The sequence below is a fragment of the Peromyscus eremicus genome, chromosome 6 (assembly GCF_949786415.1).
Source record: "Peromyscus eremicus chromosome 6, PerEre_H2_v1, whole genome shotgun sequence".
NCBI classification, from domain to species: domain Eukaryota; kingdom Metazoa; phylum Chordata; class Mammalia; order Rodentia; family Cricetidae; genus Peromyscus; species Peromyscus eremicus.
Window position 1 is genome coordinate 1,488,538 of NC_081421.1, and position 24,169 is coordinate 1,512,706.

General features: G+C 36.7%; 1 protein-coding gene across 3 annotated transcripts in view; it reads left to right on the forward strand.

Moving 5' to 3' along the window:
- The window catches only part of Nbea (neurobeachin), a 547,801-nt gene that overhangs the window by 149,482 nt on the left and 374,150 nt on the right, over window positions 1-24,169 (forward strand). For all 3 annotated transcript variants that reach the window (XM_059265100.1, XM_059265102.1, XM_059265101.1), the window contains exons 19-24: window positions 11,512-11,593; window positions 11,798-11,921; window positions 12,616-12,808; window positions 15,546-16,562; window positions 18,172-18,389; window positions 20,530-20,683. In XM_059265100.1, coding sequence (XP_059121083.1) covers window positions 11,512-11,593; window positions 11,798-11,921; window positions 12,616-12,808; window positions 15,546-16,562; window positions 18,172-18,389; window positions 20,530-20,683 — 1,788 coding nt within the window. The remainder of the gene's footprint in view (window positions 1-11,511; window positions 11,594-11,797; window positions 11,922-12,615; window positions 12,809-15,545; window positions 16,563-18,171; window positions 18,390-20,529; window positions 20,684-24,169) is intronic.

Genomic DNA, 24,169 nt, shown 5'->3' on the forward strand with positions numbered 1-24,169 from the left:
AGTCCTAGGTTGTATTTAAAAAAAAAAAAAAAAAACAAAAAAACAAAAAAAAAAAACAAAAAACAAAAAAACAGGCTAAGCATGCCATGCGTAACAAGCCAGTAAACAATGTTTTTTCATGGCCTCTGCTTCAGTTCCTGCCTTGAGTCCCTGCCCTGACTTCCTTCAGAGATGGAGTGTGACCTGAGAGTTGTAAGCTGAAACAAACCCTTTTTTCCCCAAGTTGCTTTTGGTCATGATTTTTTGTCACAATAGAAACCCTAACTAAGACAAATGCATAGCTTATATTTTCATTCTTTTACAAACACTTCCACATGTCCTGTGTTGTTCTAGGACTTTTCTTTGAGTATAGGTTTGCTGATTTGCTTCATAGTCTTCCCACACAGACAGTATTCACATATATTGTGAATATTAGTTCTACTTCCATATCCAGTACTCTCCTCCATTTCTAATATGCAGTAACTACCCACCGTAAGATAGAGTTGACATTGAGATGAAGTGTAGGTAAGAATTATTTGTAAAAGTGATGTCCTGAATTGTGTTCAAATCTCACCATTTCCATATAGAATCCCCCTCTCAACCCATCTTACAAAGTGTCTTAGTCACTTTTATAGTGCTCTGAAGAGACACCATAGCCAAGGCAACTCTTATAAAAGAAAGTATTTGATTGAGGTGGCTCCCTTAAAGTTTCAGAGGTTCAGACCATTATCATGGCAGGTAGCATGGTGGCATACAGGCAGACATGGTGCTGGCTATATCTTTTTTTTTTTTTTTTTTTGGTTTTTCGAGACAGGGTTTCTCTGTGTAGCTTTGCGCCTTTTTCCTGGAACTCACTTGGTAGCCCAGGCTGGCCTCGAACTCACAGAGATCCGCCTGGCTCTGCCTCCCGAGTGCTGGGATTAAAGGCGTGCAACACCACCGCCCGGCCGGTGCTGGCTACATCTTGATCAGACAGAAGTGGGGAATAGACTGTCACACTGGGAAGTATCTTGAACGTAGGAGAACTCAAAGCCCACCCCCACAGTGACACACTTCCTCCAACAAGGCCAAATCTCCTCCAACAAAGCCATACTTCCTTAAAAGTGCCACTCCCTTTAGGGGTCATTTTCTTTCAAACTACCACATTCCATTCCCTGCCCCTCAAAAGTTTGTAGCCATATCATAATGCAAAAATGTACTCAGTCCAACTTCAACAGTCCCCATAGTCTGTAACAGTCTCAAAGTTGTTTCAAAGTGCAAAGTCTCTTCTGAGACTTATTGCAATCTCTTGACTATAATCCCCTGTGAAATTAAAATGAAAAAGCAAATCACATATTTGTAGCAGGCTTTTTCTTTTGGACCACCAACCAGTTCCTAAATCATGACAGAGAGACTTATTAGTTTTGAATTCTTGGCCTTAGCTTAGCTCTTATTTTAATCTGTTTCTCTTTATCTACATTTTGCCTCAAGACTTTTTACCTTTCTTTCAGTATATCTGTGTTTAGCTGGTTGATGGCTACCTGGCTGACCCGCCCGGGACATTGCCTTTCTTTCTCCCTCATTCTCTCCTGTCGTTCTTTTCTTTTCGGATTCCTCCTCCTATTTATTTTCTCTGCTTTCCAGACCCACCAATCCTTTCTCTGCCTAACTATTGCCGTTCAGCTTTTTTGTTTTTTCGAGACAGGGTTTCTCTGTTTAGCTTTTGGTGCCCGTCCTGGAACTCACATTGTAGACCAAGCTGGCCTTGAACTCACAGAGATTCACCTGCCTCTGCCTCCCAAGTGCTGGGATTAAAGGCATGCACCACCACCACCCAGCCCCATTCAGCTTTTTCTTAGACCAGTCAGGTGCCTTAGGCAGGCAATGTGAAATAGCAACACATCTTTTCATAATTAAACAAATGCAGCATAAACAAATGTGACACACCTTTACACCGTCAAAGTAATATTCTACAGCGTAAACAAATGTAACATATTTTGCCTAGTTAAAGTAATATTTCACAACACAGACTTCCAACATATAATGGCACAAGATATACATTATCATTCCAAAACATAGGGAAGGGAGCTTAGTGAGGAAATATTGGACCAAAGGAAGACTGAAAACAAGCTGGGCAAACTCCAAACTCTGCATCTCCATGTCTGATGTCAAAATGCTCTTTAGATCTCTAACTGTATTCAGCTTTGTTGACGGCAACACACTTCTTTCTGTTGGGCTGGTTCTATTCCCTGTTAGGAGCTTTCCTCAGCCGGTATCACACAACTCTGGCATCTCTACATCTTGGGGTCTCCAAGGCAATCCAGGCTTCAGCTTCACAGTTTCATGCAATAACCTCTCTAGGCCTCCATGCAGGGATACTCCTGATACTGCCTGGCCTCAGAGTCTCTCCTTCATCTTGGGACAAAACCTATAACCACTTTATTCTATCCTTAACTCTAAAGCCATAACCATGTGGCCAAAGCTGCCAAATTCTGCTGCATGCTGGGACTGGAACGTGGCCCTTTGTTCAGTCACATCTTCACCACCTTTCTGTTTTTGATGGTTCGCTTCACTGCCTAGCTTGGCTGTTCTAGAACTTGCTCTGTAGACCAGGCTGGCCACAAACTCAAGAGATCCACCAGCCTCTGCCTTCTGAGTGCAGGGATTAAAGGTGTGCACCACCACACCCAGGTCTAAGCTTTTGTTTAATTCTTCTTCACAAGTTGGAAACTTAGCTGGGTGGGCTCTTCCCCTGAGGTCACCACTCCTTTTATTCCATTTCTGAGTCTGTTTATCTCCTTGAACACAGGATTTAGTTCTATTCCACGTTTTTTTCTATTTCCTCCTTTTATCATTAAATTTTACATTTTGTAATTTACCCTGCTCAGCTTCTTCCTTTTCATTATAAATCTTCATTAGAGTGACCACTAATAACCCCATGACAGAGTCTATACTAGGCTGTTTTGAGATTTCCTCTGCCAAAGGAATTAACCCAAAACTCTTCACTTTAACTTTGGAGAAACTCTTTGGACAAGGGCAAAAAGCTGCCACATTCTTCACCAAAATATCACTAGAATGATTTCTTGACCACATACTAATATTCTTCTCTGAAACTTCTTGATCCCCACAGTTCAAATCATTTTAAGCACCACTGTCTTCCATGCTCCTACTAGAATGGCCCATTAAGCAGCACTTAAAGCATTCATTCCACTACTTTCATCACCCAAAGAACCAAAGTCCAAATTCCTCCAAACAAAAAAATAGTCTGGCCTATCACACCAATGCCCCAGTCCCTGATACCAAACTCTGTCTTAGTTAGGGTTTTTATTGCTGCAAAGAGACACCATGGCCAAGGCAACTCTTATAAAGAAACATTTAATTGAGGTGGTTCACTTACAGTTTGAGAGGTTCAGTCCATTATCATGATGGGAAGCATGGTACCATGCCAGCAGACATGGTGCAGTCTACATCTTGATCAGAAGGAGATGGAATAGACTGTCACACTGGAAGGTATCTTGAGCATGGGAGAACTCAAAGCCCACCCCCACAGTGACACACTTCCTCCAAGAAGGCCACCTCCTAATAGTGCCACTCTCTTTGGGGGCCATTTTCTTTCACATCACCGCAGATACCATGGCCAATGAAATGCTTATAAAAGGAAACATTTATTTGAGGGCTGCTTACAGTGTCAAAGGGTAGCTCCATTATCATCATTGCGGGAAGAACGACTGCATGCAAGCCAGTTCTGGAGCAGTATCTGAGAGCTTGGCAGGCAGAAAGAGGGTAACACTGACTGGTGGTCTTTTAAAGCCTCAGTGCCCACCTCTAGTGACACATCTCTAACAAGGCCACACATACTCTATTAAGGCCACACCTCTTAATCTTTCCAAACAGTTCACCAGCTGAGGGAGTAAACATGAAAATATATTAGCCGCAGAAGCCATTCTCATTCAAATTGCCACACAAAGTAACCTGCACATAAGCTGCCTTACAAACGCCAGTAAAATGTCAGGTCTGTTCCTGTATATTCATCTGAATTTTTCTTTCTTCATTTTGTCTTCAGTGAGCTTCCCTTGCTTCTGTTGTGTTGGCAAACATATACAAGTGAAGGATTTTTTTTATCTTCTTAAGGGCTGGAAATAATCAAAAGCAGACTAATATGCGATATGGAAAATTTATATGAGATGCAAATTTCATGGTCCATGTATAGTTTTATTGGCTTGATGCTGATTGGTTTTGACATTCCCTGCAGCAGTGTTTGTCATCCCCTCCTTACTTTGCACTACAGCCTGATTCAGTAGGAATCATGGTAGTGCAGTAACTCAGCAGTGATTCACATGGCACTTAACTGTTGCTGGAGATTTCTCCAGTCCTGCTGGGGCCTGCAGCCACACAGACACTTATATTACTTATAAACTGTATGGCCATGGCAGGCTTCTTGCTATCCAGTTCTTATATCTTAAATTAACCCATTTCTGTTAATCTATAAGTTGCCACGTGGCTTGTGGATTACTGATACTGTACATCTTTCTTCTCATGGCGGCAGTGGCAGCTGGCAGCATCTCCTGACTCAGCCTTCCTGTTCTCAGAATTCTCTTTTCTATACTTCCTGCCTGGCTACTGCCCAATCAGCATTTTATTTATCAACCAATCAGAGAAACACATTCACAGCATACAGAACATATCCACAGCACTTGACTTACCAAATCTTACTTTAATTTTATTTTTTTAAAAATAATAGTGTGCACCTGTCATTTCTGATTAGAAGAACATTATTTCTTAACTCACAATTTTAAGAGACAGTGAATTGTGGATTCTTTGTTAAGGGCATAGACAGCAAGGCCTTGTGTCTCTTACATGGGAGCTATAGTTATGTCAAAATATGCATCAACATTATTAAACTCAGAAAAACAACTTTTGGAACATATAAAATATAATATATCATCATTGTATATATTTTTGTAGATTTCAAAATAATATAGGGCAAATTCCAACTCCCTTTTTCATGTAAACTGTGGACCATATTTGGTTCCCTTCCAGATTTTGCATAGTTCTCAAGTGAGATAATTTAATTGTGTTCAGTATCCATAAATAAAGTCTGGGAATCTAAATATGTGCAAGTATAGTCATGAATGACTGTGCAACGTTGTGACCCTGTCAAGTATGTGTCATAGGAATATCACCCATATCATCCTAACTAGTGTTTGCTGACCTTGGCACTTCTGCAACAGAGAAATGTAGCTCCTCTCTGCTGTCTTTATTAAACAGTGTGTTTTACTTATCATGATTATGAAGAGAGCTAACATGCATTCATTATAAACATACAAAATAAAATGTACCTCTGTGCCTCCATTACTACTCAAAATAAGTATAAAAATTCTCAATCACACTTGCAACTCTTATAGCGTATCATCTTATACGTAGCCTTTAGCCCTTTTCAATATTTAATAATATCTTACTAATGTATCTTTTTATTACAGTATTATTGACTTAAAGGAGGTAAGAGTAGTTGTTTTGGATAATGAGACAGTAAATATATTTAGGGTTTGTTGGTTACATGATTCTCAGAAGGAGCCATGGGTGATATGACTCAAATGGGCTATATTCCAATAAGACTGCATTACAGGAAAGTTTGGCTGCATATGGTCCCAGGCCTTGGTCTGTTGACCCTTCATCTGCAGCATTCTGTTTTGCTATTTTATGCCATCTTTTCTCACATGCTTCCATGTACAGACATAGGAGTGGGTAACAGTGAAACATCTTGGTCTCTGTTTTACCGCTTCTGAATTTATCATGTTCACTGTTGTTAGTCATTCCTCAAATTGCTTGATTTGTAGACTCCATCGGCTACCAATGCTGTTTTTGAATTATTCAACTTTCCCTTTTTAAGAAGTACATGCAGAACTGAATAAATACCCATAGAGTGGATTGTACTGTCCAGTGTGTTGAGGTGGTTTCCTTCTATTCTCCTTTGTGTTTTGAGACAGTGACTGATACTATATATCTTCATAATAGTAACTCCTTTTTTTGGGGGTACTTCTTAGGACATTACCCCATGTGAATGCTATGTGTCTATTACCTCAAGTCTTAAAACCAGTATTCGGTTATTGATATTTTTATTGAATCTTAAAACAGACATACTGAGACTCAAGATTACATAATTTTTTTCCCAATAACATATGTTCATGAAATAGGTAGGTTACATGTACCTAAGAGGAAAAAAATAGCAAAATTGCCTTCAATAAGTTACATAAAAATTTTCTTTTGAACCAAAGCCTTGCTACAGTGTCAAATATGGGCTCTTAATGCTGATGTCTAGTATTAATTTACTTTGTCTGTGTCTTCATTTTCTAACCAGTTAGTTTGCTTTGGCTTATGGTGCTTATTTGGGTTTTTCAGCATTTACTTATGTGAATTTCTGACCCTCTGCTTGTTTTGTTACTATTGACAAATAAATAGGAAGTCAATGAATCCTTACATGGAAGTAACAGTACAGTGTAGCATAATATTTTAAATTTGAAAGTAAATTGTATGCTCCTAGTCTTAAAACTACAACATACCATGTTCATGTGCACACTCGAATTTCTGTTGGACTTCCTGAGACTGGCTCAATGGTGAATACAGCAACATCTTACCAAATACCTGTCCATGTTTTGCTGCTGAGATCCAGGTTTGGGTCTCTGTTTAAGTCTTCATTAAGCAAAGCCAAGCTGTTTCTGACTCTATTAGAGTGGAGAAAATGCAATAGGTATGAATCCTCTAACAGTGTATGATCCAGAGATTCTAAGATGGGAATGAAAAAAAAAAATACTGGGTTCTTATATCAGTCAGTCACTATGTATGTTTTTTAAATGATAGTCATAATGGATAGAAATAAGTTTTGAAGGACTCTGAGTTATTAATGAACTCATTTCGAAAGGTAGAATTAATGTAAATATGCTAAAAGTTAGGAAGACAGTGATTGTTCAGCCCTGCTGATTCTACTCAGCAGTATAAGTTTCTTCACTTAGACTTTAGTTAGTGCTGCCAACAGGATGTGTTGAATTATGAAATTGTGTTTGATTGAATTGCTAGTTCTGGGTCATCACAGTTTGAAGATTGTATCATTTGGGTCTGCTGTCATTTATTGCAAAATAACTAAATTCAGCCAGATGGTGGTGGCATGGGCCTTTAATCCCAGCACTCAGGAGGCAGAGGCAGATGGATCTCTGTGAGTTTTAGGCCAGCCTGGTCTACCAGCTGAGTTTCAGGACAATCAGAGCTGATTACAGAAAAACCCTGTCTTGAAAAATCAAAAACACAAAAACCAAAACACAAACAACAAAAAAACCAAATGTACAAACCAACCAACCAAACAAAAAACTAAACTTATGACAGAATTAACAGACAGTAATCAAATATGTTATTTAAGTCAGTGTTCTGAAAATCCTATTATGATAAAAAGTATTTCATTTAAAACTCATATTTGAGATAATATGTACATGAAATGTGTTTATTAAACTAAAATCATACTTTTTCAACAAGTATTTTTTCATTAATTTAGTTCTTTGAATTTTCATACATGAATGTATATAATTCATTCTGGTTACTCTCTTCTTCCACATTTTCTTCTTTCATCCTCCCTTGTCAATGCCTACTTTTCCTTACCTGACCTTTTCCAAGATTCATGACTTTTGGTTTTATTTTGTGACCCATTTAGCTTAATGAAGGCCATCTGTGTGACCTCCCGATTAGAATTTTCCATTGGAGCCTGATGGGGTCACAGTGCTGGGTATATAGCTAAAGGCAGTGATCTCCCATTCTCTGAATCTATCAATAGATGTCTTAGTTACTTTTCTGTTTCTGTGATAGGACACCATGACAAAGACAACTTATAGAAGAAAGAGTTTATTGGGGGCTTATAGTTTCAGAGATGAGTCCATAGCCATCATTGTGGGGAACATGGCATCAGGTAGGCAGTCATGCGTAGTTCTAGAGCAGTAGCTGAGAGCTTATATACTTATCCACCAGTAGGAGGAAGAAAGCCATCTAGAAATGGCCTGAGCTTTTGAAACCCCATAGCCCACTTCCAGTGAGACATCTCCTTCAACAAGACCACGCCTCCTAATTCTTCCCAAACAGTTCCACCAACTACTGACCAAGAATTCAAATATTTAAGCCCTCGGTGGCCATTCTTATTCAAACTAACATGGTAGGAAATAGTTTGTTAGTGGCCATCCCAAGTACTTGCCCCATCCTTCCCTGACTGTTGATGAGGTATCCTTCTTCAGACCAAGTTCAGTCATCCATAGTTGTGGGAAGCCCTTGATTGCAGTTGATGTATATTGCCTAGAAGATGACATTTCTCAGCCCTTTCCCCTATCTTCTGACTCTAACATTCTTTCATCTTCCTCCTCCACAGTTTAGATGAATTTCTAAACCGTCTTATTAAATAAGAAACAAAGAGCCAAATACAGGGGTGAAAGCAGTAGAAATCAGGGTAATAGCCACCAACTAACCTTCGCTCACCACGTTGCCATACCTCCCAAGAGAGCCAAACCAGCTTCTTCCTGTCCAACCTGTGCCTTTATTGCCTTGCTGTTCTGCCTTCTCATTGGCTCTAAGCCCAGCCACATCACTTCCTCATCACTGCCTGTCTATACAGACCTCCAGGTCTCTATGGTTGGTACTGGGATTAAAGGTGTGCGTCACCACACTTGGCTGTGTCCTTGAACACACAGAGACTCTGCCTGCCATGTGATCGGACTAAGGGCATGTGTCACCACCGCCTGACTTCTGTTCATGGCTGGCTATGACCTCTGATCTCCAGTCAAATTTTATAAATAAAATGAAATATCACATTTCAGCACAAATAAAATATCACCACACCACAGTGTTCCTGAGCCTTGCAGAAGACGGTGTGAATGTCTGGTTTAGGGTTGAGCACTTGTCCATTACTTATTGTCAGCATCTTGCATATCAGTGAGTCTCTGTATTTACTATCATTCACTGGAAAGAGAGCTTCTCTGATTAAGGCTGAGAGTGGTAATTGCCAATGGATATAAACATAATTTAGAGGGCAGTTGGGTGCGCTGTCATTTTAGTTAACCAGCAGAATTAAGTTACCCCCTAGGGCCCAGGAACTGCCTTGCCATGGGCTTTTGAGCAAGTTCAAAGTACCAGCTATGGATTCACTCTTATGAAATGGGCCTCAAATCTTATCAGTGTGGTTAAAATGTCTTCATAACAGCCCTACCACTGTTGTACAAATGTCCAAGGTTTTTAGCAAAATCTTCTAGTCAACATCATATAAATTATGAGGCAGTGACAATATCAAGAAACAATGACAAAGATACCCAGTGAGCATTGGGAGTCAGTAAGTCACAAAGGAAGCTGCCATAACTAGCACTTTAGACTAACATCTTCCAGTAACATAAGGAATATGAAATAAAATTTAATGCTTAGCACTACATTGAGATCTGTATCTCTAAACACCACATTTATAAAGTTACCTCTGTGCTTAGAATTCAGTCTTTCTCTATCTTTTCCAACACAACTGCCACCTGTCATGTGTGACTTCACCGTAAGTGTTGAATCATACAGAATTCATGAGGACTTCTTCATCTTATTTTGTTTTAGTTTAGGGTAAGGGCTTAACTTTTGTATATCCCTCATATAAATCAGTAGAACCTTCAGGGACCACTTTGAGTCTTAAACTGCCATTAAAAGGTTTATACCTATATTCGTTTCTCCCCATTTTATACACATTATTTCCTTCCCTCTTTTAAAATCTCACATAGGTTCTTAATGACAGTTTCCCATGTTTTATTGCTTAATAGAAGCATGCATTTCTACCTGTTTCCAGAACATTAATTAAGTAAATTGATGCTAGAAATGTAGCTCCACTTAACAACTGTTTTCCACCTCCAAACATTAAGTAGTGTGTGGGCACGTAACTGGTACTTAACAAATACATGCTGAAGTCAGTTCCTAAATATATTTGTATAACTTGTATAAATCTTTCATATTTGAACATGCTGTAGTCATGAGAGTGCTTTCACACAGGTACTCTGTAATCTTTGTAGCAGGTTTATGGATAAGCACTACCATTACTGTGTTCAGTGCCACATGACAGAGCAGAGCTTTAAAAAGACAACAGGAAAATCAGTGGTGCTTTGAGCTAGATTGTGTTTCCTGTACAGTGTGACTTATTCTCTCTTGGTTAAGAAGGGTTGGAAGATTCTATCATAAGGGAACATGGTCTGATGTTTCCCCTGCAAGTATGCAGTTATTTTGAGTATCATCTTTATAACAAGAATTATTTGGAATCTTGTCCTTTGGGATTTTGAGGAAAGTTGGTATGGAAACTCCTTTTAGGTATATACCAGCCACTGTTCTTTGATACATATTATTCAAAGAGATTTTTATCTTGTGTGTCAGCTCCATATAGAAATTCATGCTTAGTGTACACTGTTCAGAAAGCATTCTGACACTTTAGTTTAACATTGTTTATTTTTAAACAAAAGTATGGGTAATTCTATCCAGTATTTATCACTTAAGTAGTAATAGACCAATGTCTTATTTCAAGTCAATACATTTTTCAGATATATCCCTCATTTATCTATGTAAATTTCCTGTCCTCTTTGTAGTCCAATAAAAATGAAAGAAAAGTGCTTCCCTTCTGCATGTCATGGTTCTCTTCTCAGAAGCCATCACCCCTGTATCCTAACTTGCTCTTTCTAGTCTAACTTTTACTTAAGAGCTCTGCATAACTGATTTCAAAATTAACACTGATATTTTTGCCATAATTTTTTGTATTGATAATGTGTTGAACTGTTTTTTTAAGTATTCAGAGTTTAACATGTTAGCTCTAAGTAGAAAATTGTCATTGATAGGAAGTGCCGTGTTTAGTGAAATGCATCTCTACTGAAGTATATGTATATAGACAGACAGGTAGGTAGATAGATGTAAGGATAGAGACAAGAATGGTTAAAGCCTAGAATACATGAGCAACCACACACATTCATTATTTATATATGACTCAGTTATTCATTCTATCACTTAATGACTACTGATGTGTGTCAGCTTCTGGTGCTAACCATGGGGACATAACCAAGATGTGCAGAATTATTCTTGAGGGTTTTGAACCTCCATTTTAGTCAAAAATAGAAATATAAAGTGTAGATTTCTGTATGAGGCATAATTTTGTTAACATTCGCTGATTTTTTTTTATTAACGTGACACAAAACATCAGTGTTTATAATTCAAAAAAGGGCTGTATTAAAAGTGTATACTGAAAGCGTATTTCAAACAGAACAAATTTATATTGGCTAATTATTATTTCCTTCTATAGATACAGTGGCTTTTGTCTTTTATCCAAAGTAAGTAAAATTTGAGGTATATAGATTTTACAGTTTAGGGATATATGTCATTTATTAGAAAGCTCCTTTGGGAGAGATATTCTTTTGACTTGAAGTTATTCTAAATCTTTTAGAGATTCTTTTCTTATATAGCTATATTTGGCAGTTTTAATTTTTTTTTCTCTAAATGAAGTTCAAATTTTTCATCTTTCAGATCTTAACAGAGCAAGTGTGTACTCAAGTTGTGCATAAACCACACCCGGAGCCAGACTCTACAGTGAAAATTCAGAACCCAAGTGAGCAGATGCCACTCTTTACTATTCCATGGTGGTTATGTGGTTATGTGTGGGACTAAATCAGAGCTTGCGGTCCTTCCCGTGTCCGCATTTTTTAACAGTTACAACTCCATTGCCAGAGCTAAGCATTTAGTTGAAAATTAGAGAATGTGATATGTCTTACTTACCCTTTTACATTTTAATTCAGATTTTGGTTGTTTATAGTGATTCTTAAGGTGGTGGCAACTTTGTTAAAAAACTCGACACCAAGTGCAGAATTGATGGAAGTTCGTCGGTTGTTTTTATCTGACATGATTAAGCTTTTCAGTAACAGCCGTGAAAACAGAAGGTAAACAAACAGTCTGGATTTTATTCTAGCTTAATATGTTTTCTGTGCTTGATTTTCAATCATTTTAAAATAAAAAATTCAAATATTTTGTTAAATACTCTTAATCATTTGAAAAAGCATGCTTTTCCCAATTTTATATGCTTTTATTTGGTTGTCCCAGTATATTTAATTAAATATATGTATGAATATACAAATATACAGAATTGTACTTAGAATGTAGTCAACTGTCCCTGATACATTTTTCTCACCACCAGTGCATTTCATACTCACTGTTTTGGTTTGCCCGTGTTCACTGTATTTTCTTGTCATGTCACCAGTTGGTCTGCATTTAAAGCTCAGACACGGTGTGCAGTCTGAGTCCGTGAACTTGTTTGTGGTCATTTCTTAAGCTTCTAGGAAGTTTTATGTATTGTATGTGAAGCATTGTGGTGCCCAGGCTAGTAAAGTTGGATTGGGGTGCCTATAGAGCAAATTGAGTGCATTGTGATTGCTAAAGGTGGTGAGAACTCTGACCAAGAGTTAGGAAGTGATTTTGATTAATAATTCAAATTTTCTAAGAAAAAAAGAAATTGATGGAAGTTACAGAATACATAGAATAATTTTGTACTCAGATTATATTTTTATTATTTTATCTACATTTCACAGTAGTAAATTGTAATTTTGATATTTTTAATGAGCTCTTTTTCCTACTTAGATGCTTACTGCAATGTTCAGTGTGGCAGGATTGGATGTTTTCTCTTGGCTATATCAATCCAAAAAGTTCTGAGGAACAGAAGATTACTGAGATGGTCTACAACATCTTCCGGATTCTTTTGTATCATGCAATAAAATATGAATGGGGAGGCTGGAGAGTCTGGGTGGACACACTCTCGATAGCCCATTCCAAGGTAACAGGGACCCAGCTTGTTCTGTCATTGAAGTTTCAGCAATGGCTATAAACTCTCATCTGGTGCCACCTGGTGGACATTCTCAGTTATGGCCCATTCCTTTATCCTTGGTTTGACTTTGTGCTTTTTCTGCCCCTTGGTGAGACTCTAGAGCTTGAAGGTGGTTTCAAGATCATTTAATTCAAACATAAAGTTTGTAATTTAGAAATTTAATTTTAATAACACTTAAAAGATAAAGTGCATGTGTGGGCGCACACTCGAAGTCAGGATGGTGGGAGCTGGTTCTCTCCTTCTCCTTTCTGGGTTCAGGGATTGAATTCGGGTCTTCAGGCTTAGTGGCAAGCACTTTTCCCTGATGAGCCATCTCAGTGTCCCCTTAATTTGGAATTTTACTGTATATGTTTGTCACAGATGTGAGAACTTTGGGCTGAACCAGTGTTTTTTTTTTTTTTAAACCAAGCCATACTCAATTCTTACAAGCATATTTCATGAAATAGTAGCTGAAATGTACTTCTATAGATGCTTTTGAAGTAATCAGATTTCATTCTCAAGTGAATAATAAATACTTGTAAATAATAAACAAATAAATAATAGGTGGGACTTAGCTGAGTGGATAAAGTACTTTCTATACAAGCCTCAGGACCTGAATTTGGGTCCCTTTCATCCACATAATAGGCTAGGCATGGCTGCACACACTTCCACTCCAGTGCTGGAGAACACGATGGGTAAATCCCAAGGGTTCTTGGGCCAACCAATCACTTTAGCCAAAACCATGCATCCCAGTTCAGTAAGAAATACTGTCTCAAAAAATGAGGTGCCGAAAGTGATTGAGGAAGACATGTCAGTGTCAATGCCTTGTGAATGTACCTACCTTCTGTGTGTGTGTGTGTGTGTGTGTGTGTGTGTGTGTGTATACACACACATATATATATATAGTTTTTTCATAATATATATTTCATATATATATGATATATATATGATATATATATTTTGAGACAGTCTTACTATGTAATTTTGGCTGGCCTGGGAACTTGCTATATAGACCAAACTGAGCTCAGATTCACAAAGGTCTCAATGCTTCTGCCTCCCTGGTGTTGGGATTAAAGGCATGCACTTTTAATATTTTTAATTGTAGTTTTGTAGTCAGTGTTCTATTGCTGTGAAGAGAGACACCATGACCTAGGTAATCCTTATAAAAGAAAACATTTATTTTGGGGCTTGCTTACAGTTTCAGAGGTAAGTCCATTATCATCATTGCAGGAAGCATGGTAGCAGACAGGCAGGCATGGTGCTGGAGAAGTAGCTGAGAGCTACATTCTGATCCACAGACAGTAGGTACTAGGCCTAATGGGGGCTTTTGAAACCTCAAAGCCCACCCCCAGTGACATACTTCCTTCAACAAGGGCACACCTACTTCATCAAGGCTACACCTCCTGATCCTTCTTCTCCTTCTCAAATAATGCCATTCCCTGGTGACTAAGCATTCAAATATATGGGCATATGGGGACCATTCTTGTTCAAACCACTATATAGTATCTTTTAATATTTTTTAATTCTAAGATTCTATCCTTATTAAATTTTAAGTATCATTTGTCTTTGGTAAGGAGAGTAGTAAATTTATGCACACATTATATTCTAGTATTTCAAAGTTGTGATTTCCTCAACCAGTAGCATCACAGAAGAAACATGGACATCCAAAATTAGGCTGCTAATCGAGTTATGTTGAAATTAAGGTTTGTGGTTTAGAAAGCTCATATAGTTATTTTTAACAGGAATTAGAAAAATTATTTTAGAGACCAGATAATACATGTTTTAGGCTTTCTGATCTGCCTCTGATAAGCTGCTCAACTCATCTGTTTTAGTGTGAAAGCAGACACAGAGAACAAGTACATCAGTTAACATGGTGGTATTACAAGAAAATTTTACTTATCAAAATAGATGACAAACTGATGTGGCCTTTGAGTAACAAGTTGCCAGCCCCCATGATTGGGAAGTTTCTTTTGTAGGAAATAGGTTTCATATCTTTAAGAAAGGTCAACCAAGAACCCTGTTAGTCCACAGATCAATATAAATTAAATTTGTGTGCCTATAAGAAAAGATTTTTTAACATTAGAAAAATTTGGAAAAATTTATATTACCTGTTGTAGTCCTACATTTTGCATATGCACACCTTGCATTTGTTATTGCTTTAATAAGTTTTAATGTAACAAAGAAAAAGACATTGCAAGTCCATGCACAGAACATATACTGATGTTTCTAATTTAATCACCTGTCTACATATAAAAATGATGTAGTGCCTTATAAATGTCTGTTTACAGGTCCATGTGAGGTACTTTCAGTAGTGGTTGTGATGGGTGAAAATATTACAGTAGCCATGTGAAAGCTGGCATAGTGATAGTAGTTATGATATTGGATATTATCATCTGCCAAGTCATTAAGCCTAAACAGTGTTCACAAGTTAGGTATCATATGATGTTGGTTAATATTGGAATACTTAACCTGCACAAAGGAACCTTAATATTGCAGCTACCTATGTGATTAGAGACAAGTCAGGAAATAATGTATTGCTGTATTTCATCATTGTTCCCAATTACATAATAAAACCATTTATTTAATGAAACTAAGTCTTAAAGTACTTGTACTATTTTGCTATTATTACTGAATTTTATTTCTCTTAATTCCATCTTTCTCTTGGAATATACAAGACACCTCAGTTTTCTCTTTACTTATTTCCTAGGTTACTTACGAAGCACACAAAGAATATCTGGCCAAAATGTATGAGGAATACCAACGACAAGAGGAGGAGAACATTAAGAAGGGAAAGAAAGGAAATGTGAGCACTATCTCTGGTCTTTCATCACAGACAACCGGAGCAAAAGGAGGAATGGAAATCCGGGAGATAGAAGACCTTTCCCAAAGCCAGAGCCCTGAGAGTGAGACAGACTACCCAGTTAGCACAGATACGAGAGATTTGCTCATGTCAACCAAAGTGTCAGATGATATTCTTGGAAGTTCAGATAGACCTGGCAGTGGAGTGCACGTGGAAGTGCATGATCTGCTAGTTGATATAAAAGCAGAGAAAGTGGAAGCAACAGAAGTAAAACTTGATGATATGGATTTATCACCGGAGACGTTGGTGGGCGGAGAGAATGGTGCCCTCGTGGAAGTGGAGTCCTTGTTGGATAATGTATACAGTGCTGCTGTTGAGAAACTCCAGAACAATGTGCATGGAAGTGTGGGTATCATTAAAAAAAATGAAGAGAAGGACAATGGTCCATTGATCACACTAGCGGATGAGAAAGAGGAGCTTCCTAATACTAGCACATCCTTCCTCTTTGATAAAATACCGAAACAGGAAGAAAAACTGCTTCCAGAACTTTCTAGCAATCACATCATCCCGAATATTCAAGACACCCAAGTACATCTTGGTGTCAGTGATGATCTTGGATTGCTTGCTCACATGACTGCAAGTGTAGATTTAACTTGCACATCAAGCATAATAGAAGAGAAAGACTTCAGAATCCATACGACTTCAGATGGAGTGAGCAGTGTCTCTGAAAGAGACTTAGCATCATCAGTTAAGGGATTAGACTATGCTGAAATGACTGCTACAACTCTGGAAACAGAGTCTTCCAATAGCAAAATTGTACCAAATATTGATGCTGGAAGTATAATTTCAGACACTGAGCGATCTGATGATGGCAAAGAATCAGGAAAGGAAATCCGAAAAATCCAGACTACTACTACAACACAAGTAAGCCATCCCATGTGATTTTTAAAAGTAAACAAAAGAATCAGATAGGCATTGAGTTGTTAGGTGCAAAGTGGTTTCCTAGAATGACACTACACTTAAATTCATGTAATTTATAACTTACAGAACTGCATGCTATGGCATATACATATGAAATTCAAGTAATCTGACTTACATTACCAATTCTGCCGCATTTCTCTTGATTTTGCTCAGCCTCTTTGGGTCTCCGATTCTTCTGTCATATAAGACACTGTAGTAGATTAAAATATGACTGCTAAGGTCTTCTGCCCTTTCTTACCGTTTGTGTCTACATTTATACCTTTGTACTTGAGCTTGTCATTCTAACCTTGTACTCCAGGCCAGCCCTGTTCTGGGTATTATAGAAAAGAGGACTTGCAGCCAGCTTGAACAGATGCATGAACAATAGGGAAAGGACTGTTATCTGTCGATGCCTACTGTGCTCCAGACACTGTAGATGTTTTCAGATTCAGTCCTCAACAACACCCTTGTGAGGTAGGTAACATAGCTGAGAATATGTGGAGTTAGGAGCAATGAGAACTTTCTTTACAAACACAGGAATAGAATTTGTTACTTTTAAAAAGGAAGCTGCTTAGGCCTGGTGGTTAGTGCTGTGGTTTTGGACAGTCTGTAGTACAGCTAAAACAAAACAACAACAGCAACAACAAAAAAAAAAAACACTATGTCTTGTGAGAGAAACTTGTGACTACTTAGTTTTTGGACTAAATCAATATTTATGGTTAGAAATTGATGAGGTTATAATGACATTTAAGGATTTGAATTCCGTTAACCCTATGGACTTTCCTCCTGCCTCTTCATTTCATTGAAGGTAAGTTTATGTTTCCATTCCACCTATGTTGGAAAGAATAAACCATGTCTTACTATTGTCTTTGTATTCTAGTAAGAATACTGGAGTGTGTATTCTATATGTGGGAAAGGTGTGTTTATTTTTTGTTTAATTGCCAATTTCCATTTTGGTGGCAGTTGTACTACAGTGATAGTTGGCAGGGAGAGAGGATATTGAACAAGGTAAGATTTCAAATAAAAAAAAAAAAACAGATCATTGCTTACTAGGCATAATAATCACTAGGCTTGCCTATTTTTCATTGAGAATGCACTGGCATTTTTCTGGCTTCTTTTATTACATCATACAGTGTATTTATTTTTTATTAAAGTATTGTTAATGAAATGCACTTTGAAGTTAATTTCAGTCCCTCCAGTGATATTTCATCACTGCTTGTTTTTAGTTATAATTAATTGATGGTGTGTATCCATTGCCCCCATTCATGCATACTAAGTTCCACAAAGGTCATCTTATACTAGTGTGAAGATCTGTGATTAGGGAAAAAGGATCTGGTTTTGAGTGAGAACTTTAGTGCTGTCTTTTGATGACCTTGCTTAGATTCTGCAGTATCAAAGCAGAAGCCCCAATAGCAGACTTTAGATGAATCTAAAGGATTTCTGTTTAGGTGTTTGAAATGCACTCACCTACTAAAGTCACATGTAAGACTCCTATTCACTTCGTTATGCACACTGGTTTTTGAATCTCACATCTCCTTTGTGCTCCACAAAAGTTTACCTTCTCTTTGTTTAGGCTGTTCAGGGCCGGTCTGTTACCCAACAAGACCGAGATCTCCGAGTTGATTTAGGATTTCGAGGAATGCCAATGACTGAGGAACAGCGGCGTCAGTTCAGCCCTGGCCCCCGGACTACGATGTTCCGGATTCCGGAGTTTAAGTGGTCTCCAATGCACCAGCGGCTTCTCACTGACCTGTTGTTTGCATTAGAGACAGATGTGCATGTGTGGAGAAGGTACAACTATTTCTTTTCTATATTTTGATCACCTTCAGTTGAGAAATTGAATTTTTTTATTTTTATTTTGCATGTGTGTTTGTTTTGCTTTGTATCTGTGTCTGCCTACAATGTGCATGGCCTGGTACCTGCTAAGGTCTAAGGAGCGTGTTGGATATTCTGGAACTGGAGTTACAGATGGTTGTAAGTCAGCATGTGGGTGCTGAGAATTGAACTTGGATCCTCCGCAAGAACAAGTGCTCTTAATCATTGAGCCAGCTTCCCAGCCTGGGAAAATGAATATTTTTATTAAATGATTTCTGTCATCCAAAAAAATTCACAAATTTGTTTTAAAAATTAAATATTTAAGTTTTTGATTGACAAATATTTATATAAAGTATACTTTTTATGATGTTTGGAGCACACATCTCTAGGTAGGTAACAATTTAGCTTAAGACAGTTAAAGCAGAATTTTAAAATCTAGCATTGCTCATTCTACACAATTCAAGAATTAAAGACCAGCTTTTGTTTATACTTCTGTAATTGCATCTTTTCTTGTTAAACTCAATACTATGAGCTATATTATTGTTTAGTAACAACAATAAATAACACTTAGTACTAAAATAAAATCTTAAAGTAGCCTTTAAAATGTATGTCATTAGAACCAACATGTATAAGCAGTTAGTGGATGTTGGTTTAAATCTATCTGAATTCAGTGTTTGCTTTTTTAAATTTCAGTACAGTTTTCTAATAGCAGATTCACATTTCTCAATCAGGAGATGTATTTCACATGTGCAAGTGTGTAAATTTTGGAAGTTAATGGCTGTCAGCAGGAAAAATACCTCATTTTCAGAGATTTGGTCTACTTGGTCACGTCTCAAGCTGAAGTTGACTTCCCTACTTCTCTTGGTTTTCCTGTAGGATAAGGGCAGCCACTTGAGGTTGTCTGTGTTAAAAGGCAGACTCTCCTTCCCTTCTCTCTCCATCTTCTTCTTTTTCTATTTTTTTCCTTTTCTTTTCATCAACATTTTTTCTACTGAATGAAGCCCCTTAAGAAATTTCTTCCATACGGTCTATCAGGGTTGTACATTCATTTGGAAAACACCCCCCAAAAAGAAATAGGATTCTAATGACTAGGCTGTGTGGATCAATTCTGATTAACAATCCAGTAACTGGTGAGGCCACCTCATCTGTGGGAAGCTGATATGACTGTTGTGGAAGTTGACAGTGTATCTGCCAAGGGAGTCTTTAAGTTTGATCTCTTTTCACAAGCGAGGCGTAGACTCGTGCTAATGTTGGTGCGTGCTGTGTGCCTCCAGATGACTAAGGAAAAGAAATAGCATGACTGAAAATGAAAGGCGTGACTGCAGATTAAAGTCGATGTGCGAGGGAAAAAAGGGATCTGCCCCGTTTCCTCCGACAACAAACTGTGTGTCTTTGCTTTCTTTATGGATGCTCACAAAAGTTTCAAACATAAGTGTATACAAATTTAAAGACTACGTTTAGGCTAGAGGAGAACATCTAATCACACTAAAACAGTATATTTCTTTGGCGCCTTCATTGCATGTTTTCTACGGGAAATCCTGCTGCTAACTTATTCTGTGACCTCCCTTTTCATTCACAATAATTCTTGAACTTCTGCCAGTTCCCTCAGTGATGCTTCACATCACACACTTCCTCATGGTTGTGAAAGATGTGCTCAGAACCACAGCTGGAACTTTCTCTCTGCAGGCTCTCAGCTGGTTTGCTTCCTAACATAGAACAAGCAGATGCAACCAAACTAGTTCTAGTTAATTCATGGGGCCACTCAGATGTCTCAGAAGCTAGTTAATAATCAGGAATGTGAAATGGAGGATTATTTTCCCAGGCTACTTTCGTGGTGAGTTTAGTCTTTGGAGTACTGATGTCCATTCTTAAACAAACCAAGAAAGAACAATAAGAATAGTGTATTTTCTAAATATGGACACAACAACCTTGCAGGAATAATTTTTTGATAAAATGCCTGAATTATGAGTTGTTTTTGTTCTAATAATTCCATTTTAAATTTGTCTAGCACTTCTCTATTTTGTAATTGTTTTCATTTTAAAATTTTTATTCTGAATAAAGTATCTAAACCCCTTACATTTACATGAAGGAAATAAATGTGTTTTTTCTGTTTCAGCCATTCTACAAAGTCTGTAATGGATTTTGTCAACAGCAATGAAAACATTATTTTTGTACATAACACAATTCACCTCATTTCCCAAATGGTAGACAACATCATCATTGCCTGTGGAGGGATTTTACCTTTGCTCTCCGCTGCTACATCACCAACTGTAAGTTCTTTACCTCCACCTAGTGGTTATATTTTGTAATGACATAAGCTGAGGATTCCCTCATTTGAAATACAGGAAACAAGCGGATTTTTAACAGTGTCTCCTACAGGAACTCCTATGCCATTTATTAGATTTATATTTCAGTCTCTTTTATTTACCAGTATTTGGGTCGTATTGTGTATATTTATTAGAGTATTTCTCAGTTATTTCTGGTAAAATCTTTTAAGAACTACAATTATAAATATTTTTTAACTTTTATATGCTGTGTATCTCTTTAAATCTTATATAGTAAGCTGTTAAAGTCCATTTGTAATGTAATATAACCTTAATTACCAGTTTGATATTAGAAAATATCTATTTCTCTTTCTTTATAAAACATGAAAAATACTAATATAATCAATTTGGAAAGCATTTAATATTGATCATGTATGTCTTTTAAAAATGCAGCAGACCAGTGTTAAGTTATATGTAATTTTCATCTTATAGATATATTTAGTTCTAGGCTGGTGTGTCTGTAGCTGAGTGGCAGTACTCCTGCCTAGCATTTGTCATTATTTGGTTTGATTCCCAGAGTCCACAATTTAAAAAATATTTAAAAAAATATTTTTGACTTATGTCAGAGTAACTCTTAAGTGTAACTTGATTAGATGGGAAAGAATATAGAATTCCATAGCTTGCAGCCCATCTTGCTGCTTCTCATAAGAAACTCTTTTGTAAGCCCCAGAAACACAGACAACCGTGTGATTTATTAACACATCTACTGCTTAGTGAGGAATTTTTCCATATTGATCCAGACTTTATTTCATCAGTAACATGATATTCCTGCATGACTCTTCTTCTCACTCTGTTCACTGGAATAGCACCGAAGTTAAAATATTAGCTGCAACAGGCTGTAACCTCACACACTTCCTCCAGGCATATATATATGGTAAACTGCGTTCTTATATTAAGATGGGGAGGGTGCTGCTTTTTCTATAAATCAAAGACTAAATACAATGCTTTCTGTATGGAATCATGAAATGTCATTTGTTTTCAGGAAATTTTAAGAGACTGTATTTACTTTAATATAAATATTGAATGTTTTTACACTTTTGTGCAGAACGAAAATGATCATTCTATAAAATAATGTAGTAAAAAAATTATCAAAATTTGCAGAGGTTTGAAATATCCACATTACTAAATATCTTCAAAATTTTAGTGTCAAATATTCCTATTAATAAAGTATTAAATAAATTCAGTAACTTATAAACCTGTTATGTATACTACTTTAACACTCAATATAGCTTATTTTTAAATTAACAAAAACAAAGCTAAGATACTGGCATTTTAAAGTTTGATTAACAAGAACACTTGCATATACAGTTTTGACCACTGTAATTTGGGGCTTTAAAATAATAGTTTGCCTATTATTTAGACTGTTCTTAGCAGATTTGGAAGTTAATTTTATTGCCGAAATTTTTTTGTCTTTATTTTCTGTTAATTGGTCCATTAACTGATTGTACCTATACTTGGTTATGCAACACACTTGATTTTATATATTTATATAACACAAATATATTTTATATAATATAATAAACATGTTTATTGTTATTCATTATTAAAACAAATATATAATATAAATATATATGTTTCTTTTTAAAGAAAGTTTTATATATATATGTTATATATATATAACTGTTATATAACTCTTTAAAAAGAAACATCTATTTTTGTTCTCATGCTTTCTATATAATGTGGAAATGTGAAGGATATTATTTTCTTTTAGTGTTACTGGATTGTTTAGTGTTCTTGCTATAGAGTGGGAAAAGGAGGGAGAAGCCTCAATAAAGAATGAAACCCACACTGAAAATATGAGCTTTTCAGCTCAAAACTACCAAGTACAAAACCTCAAGAGTTCTGGAACAGGTGAGAGGGAGGAGACACTAGGGTTGCTCTGATTTACCAAAAGGACGCTGTCATATAGGAGCGTCCGAGTATCAGCTTCTGTGCATGAAGCAGAAACACTCGACGCTGTTGTCTTAGTGTCCTGGGGATTTTAATAATGCATATATCTTTTTCAGATTTTCATATCTGTGAAGCTTTGTATTTTTAATACCTGGGAGTAATGATAGCTTTGACAGTAGGAGCTGGCAGACTTTCTGTGTGGAGCTAGATAGTAAATACTTTAGGTCTTACGGCCGTCTGCTGAACTGAGCTGAGCGGGAGTGGAGTAGTTTCTCCTAAGATCTGTATGGTATGAGACACTGACATTGCATATGCTGTTCATAAAACAAGAATAACACAGGGATGTATATAAAAACCTTATTATTATAGAATTTATTCTTTATAAAATAAGAACTTGAATTTGACTCAGTGGCTAGTAAGTATAATAAACTATTTTTTAGCAAATGTAGTTATCTCTTAGAAGATACATACTTTTTTTTTTTACTATTTTTGTCAGTAGACATTTTTAATGTACAACTATATTAAACTTTAAAATGATAAGCAGAAGTAGAATGTGAAATCTTTTTTGTAGTCCTCTATTTTAAGAGTAACAACTTAAAACTTAACCCAGAAGTAGCCTTTGTTATTCCTCCAGGTAAGTGCTGTTCTCTGTTGATGGTCTGCTGCTCAGAAACAGACTTATTTTTCATTGAGACTCAGACATGAATTTTTGTGAAGTTTGGATTAAATGGAAATGGTATTAACCTCAGTATGAGATCAATCTTTGCTTCCATGTGGGCTGTATCATTTGCTGGGCATGGCCTCAACCTTGGTTTAATTGGCTAAAGGGTAATAATTATATTTATCCCAAAGAAAGTGTTTGAAAATCGAATTTGGTAATAAATGTGACATATACTAGGTGGAGAAGCCTTTTCGAGCTTTCTTGAATTCCTTCAATAACTCTCTCTTTACATATTTGTTTGATGGAATAATAATCCCAGTTTATTATAAAAGCTTTTCATTTATAAAACTCTAGAATTTAGAATGTTTGAGATAATATAGTTATTATTGATAATCTGTTTTGATAGCAAGATATTCAACCAGAAATAGTTTTTTTATTTGCCATTTCTAGGGGATTGCCCATTTGAAGTGGTCTGTTTATTCCTTGAAACTATAAATAACCACAGCAGTCTGTGTGTAGTAGGAAAAACATTTCTGAATTATTCTTATAGTGTCATTGTTCTGAAAAAAAGTTTTGAACTCTTTAATTAATCTTACCTGTAAAGAGATGACTTAATGTAGACTTTAAGACTAGAGATGCACGTGGCTTATATTATAGTAAGCAATCTAAAAAAGCAGTATTTATTGAGATTTTAGATACTTGTGTTATTTAAAACTGTGTGTTATGGTAAATAAGTCACAAAAATGTTTTAAATAAAAATAAACCAGTAGTTTTAACCTTAATATTCAGGATAAATTAAGACACTTGGCCCAGCATGATGGTGCATGCCTTCATTCCCAGACTGCAGAAGCAAAAGCAGATGTCATTACATTTCTTTGTGA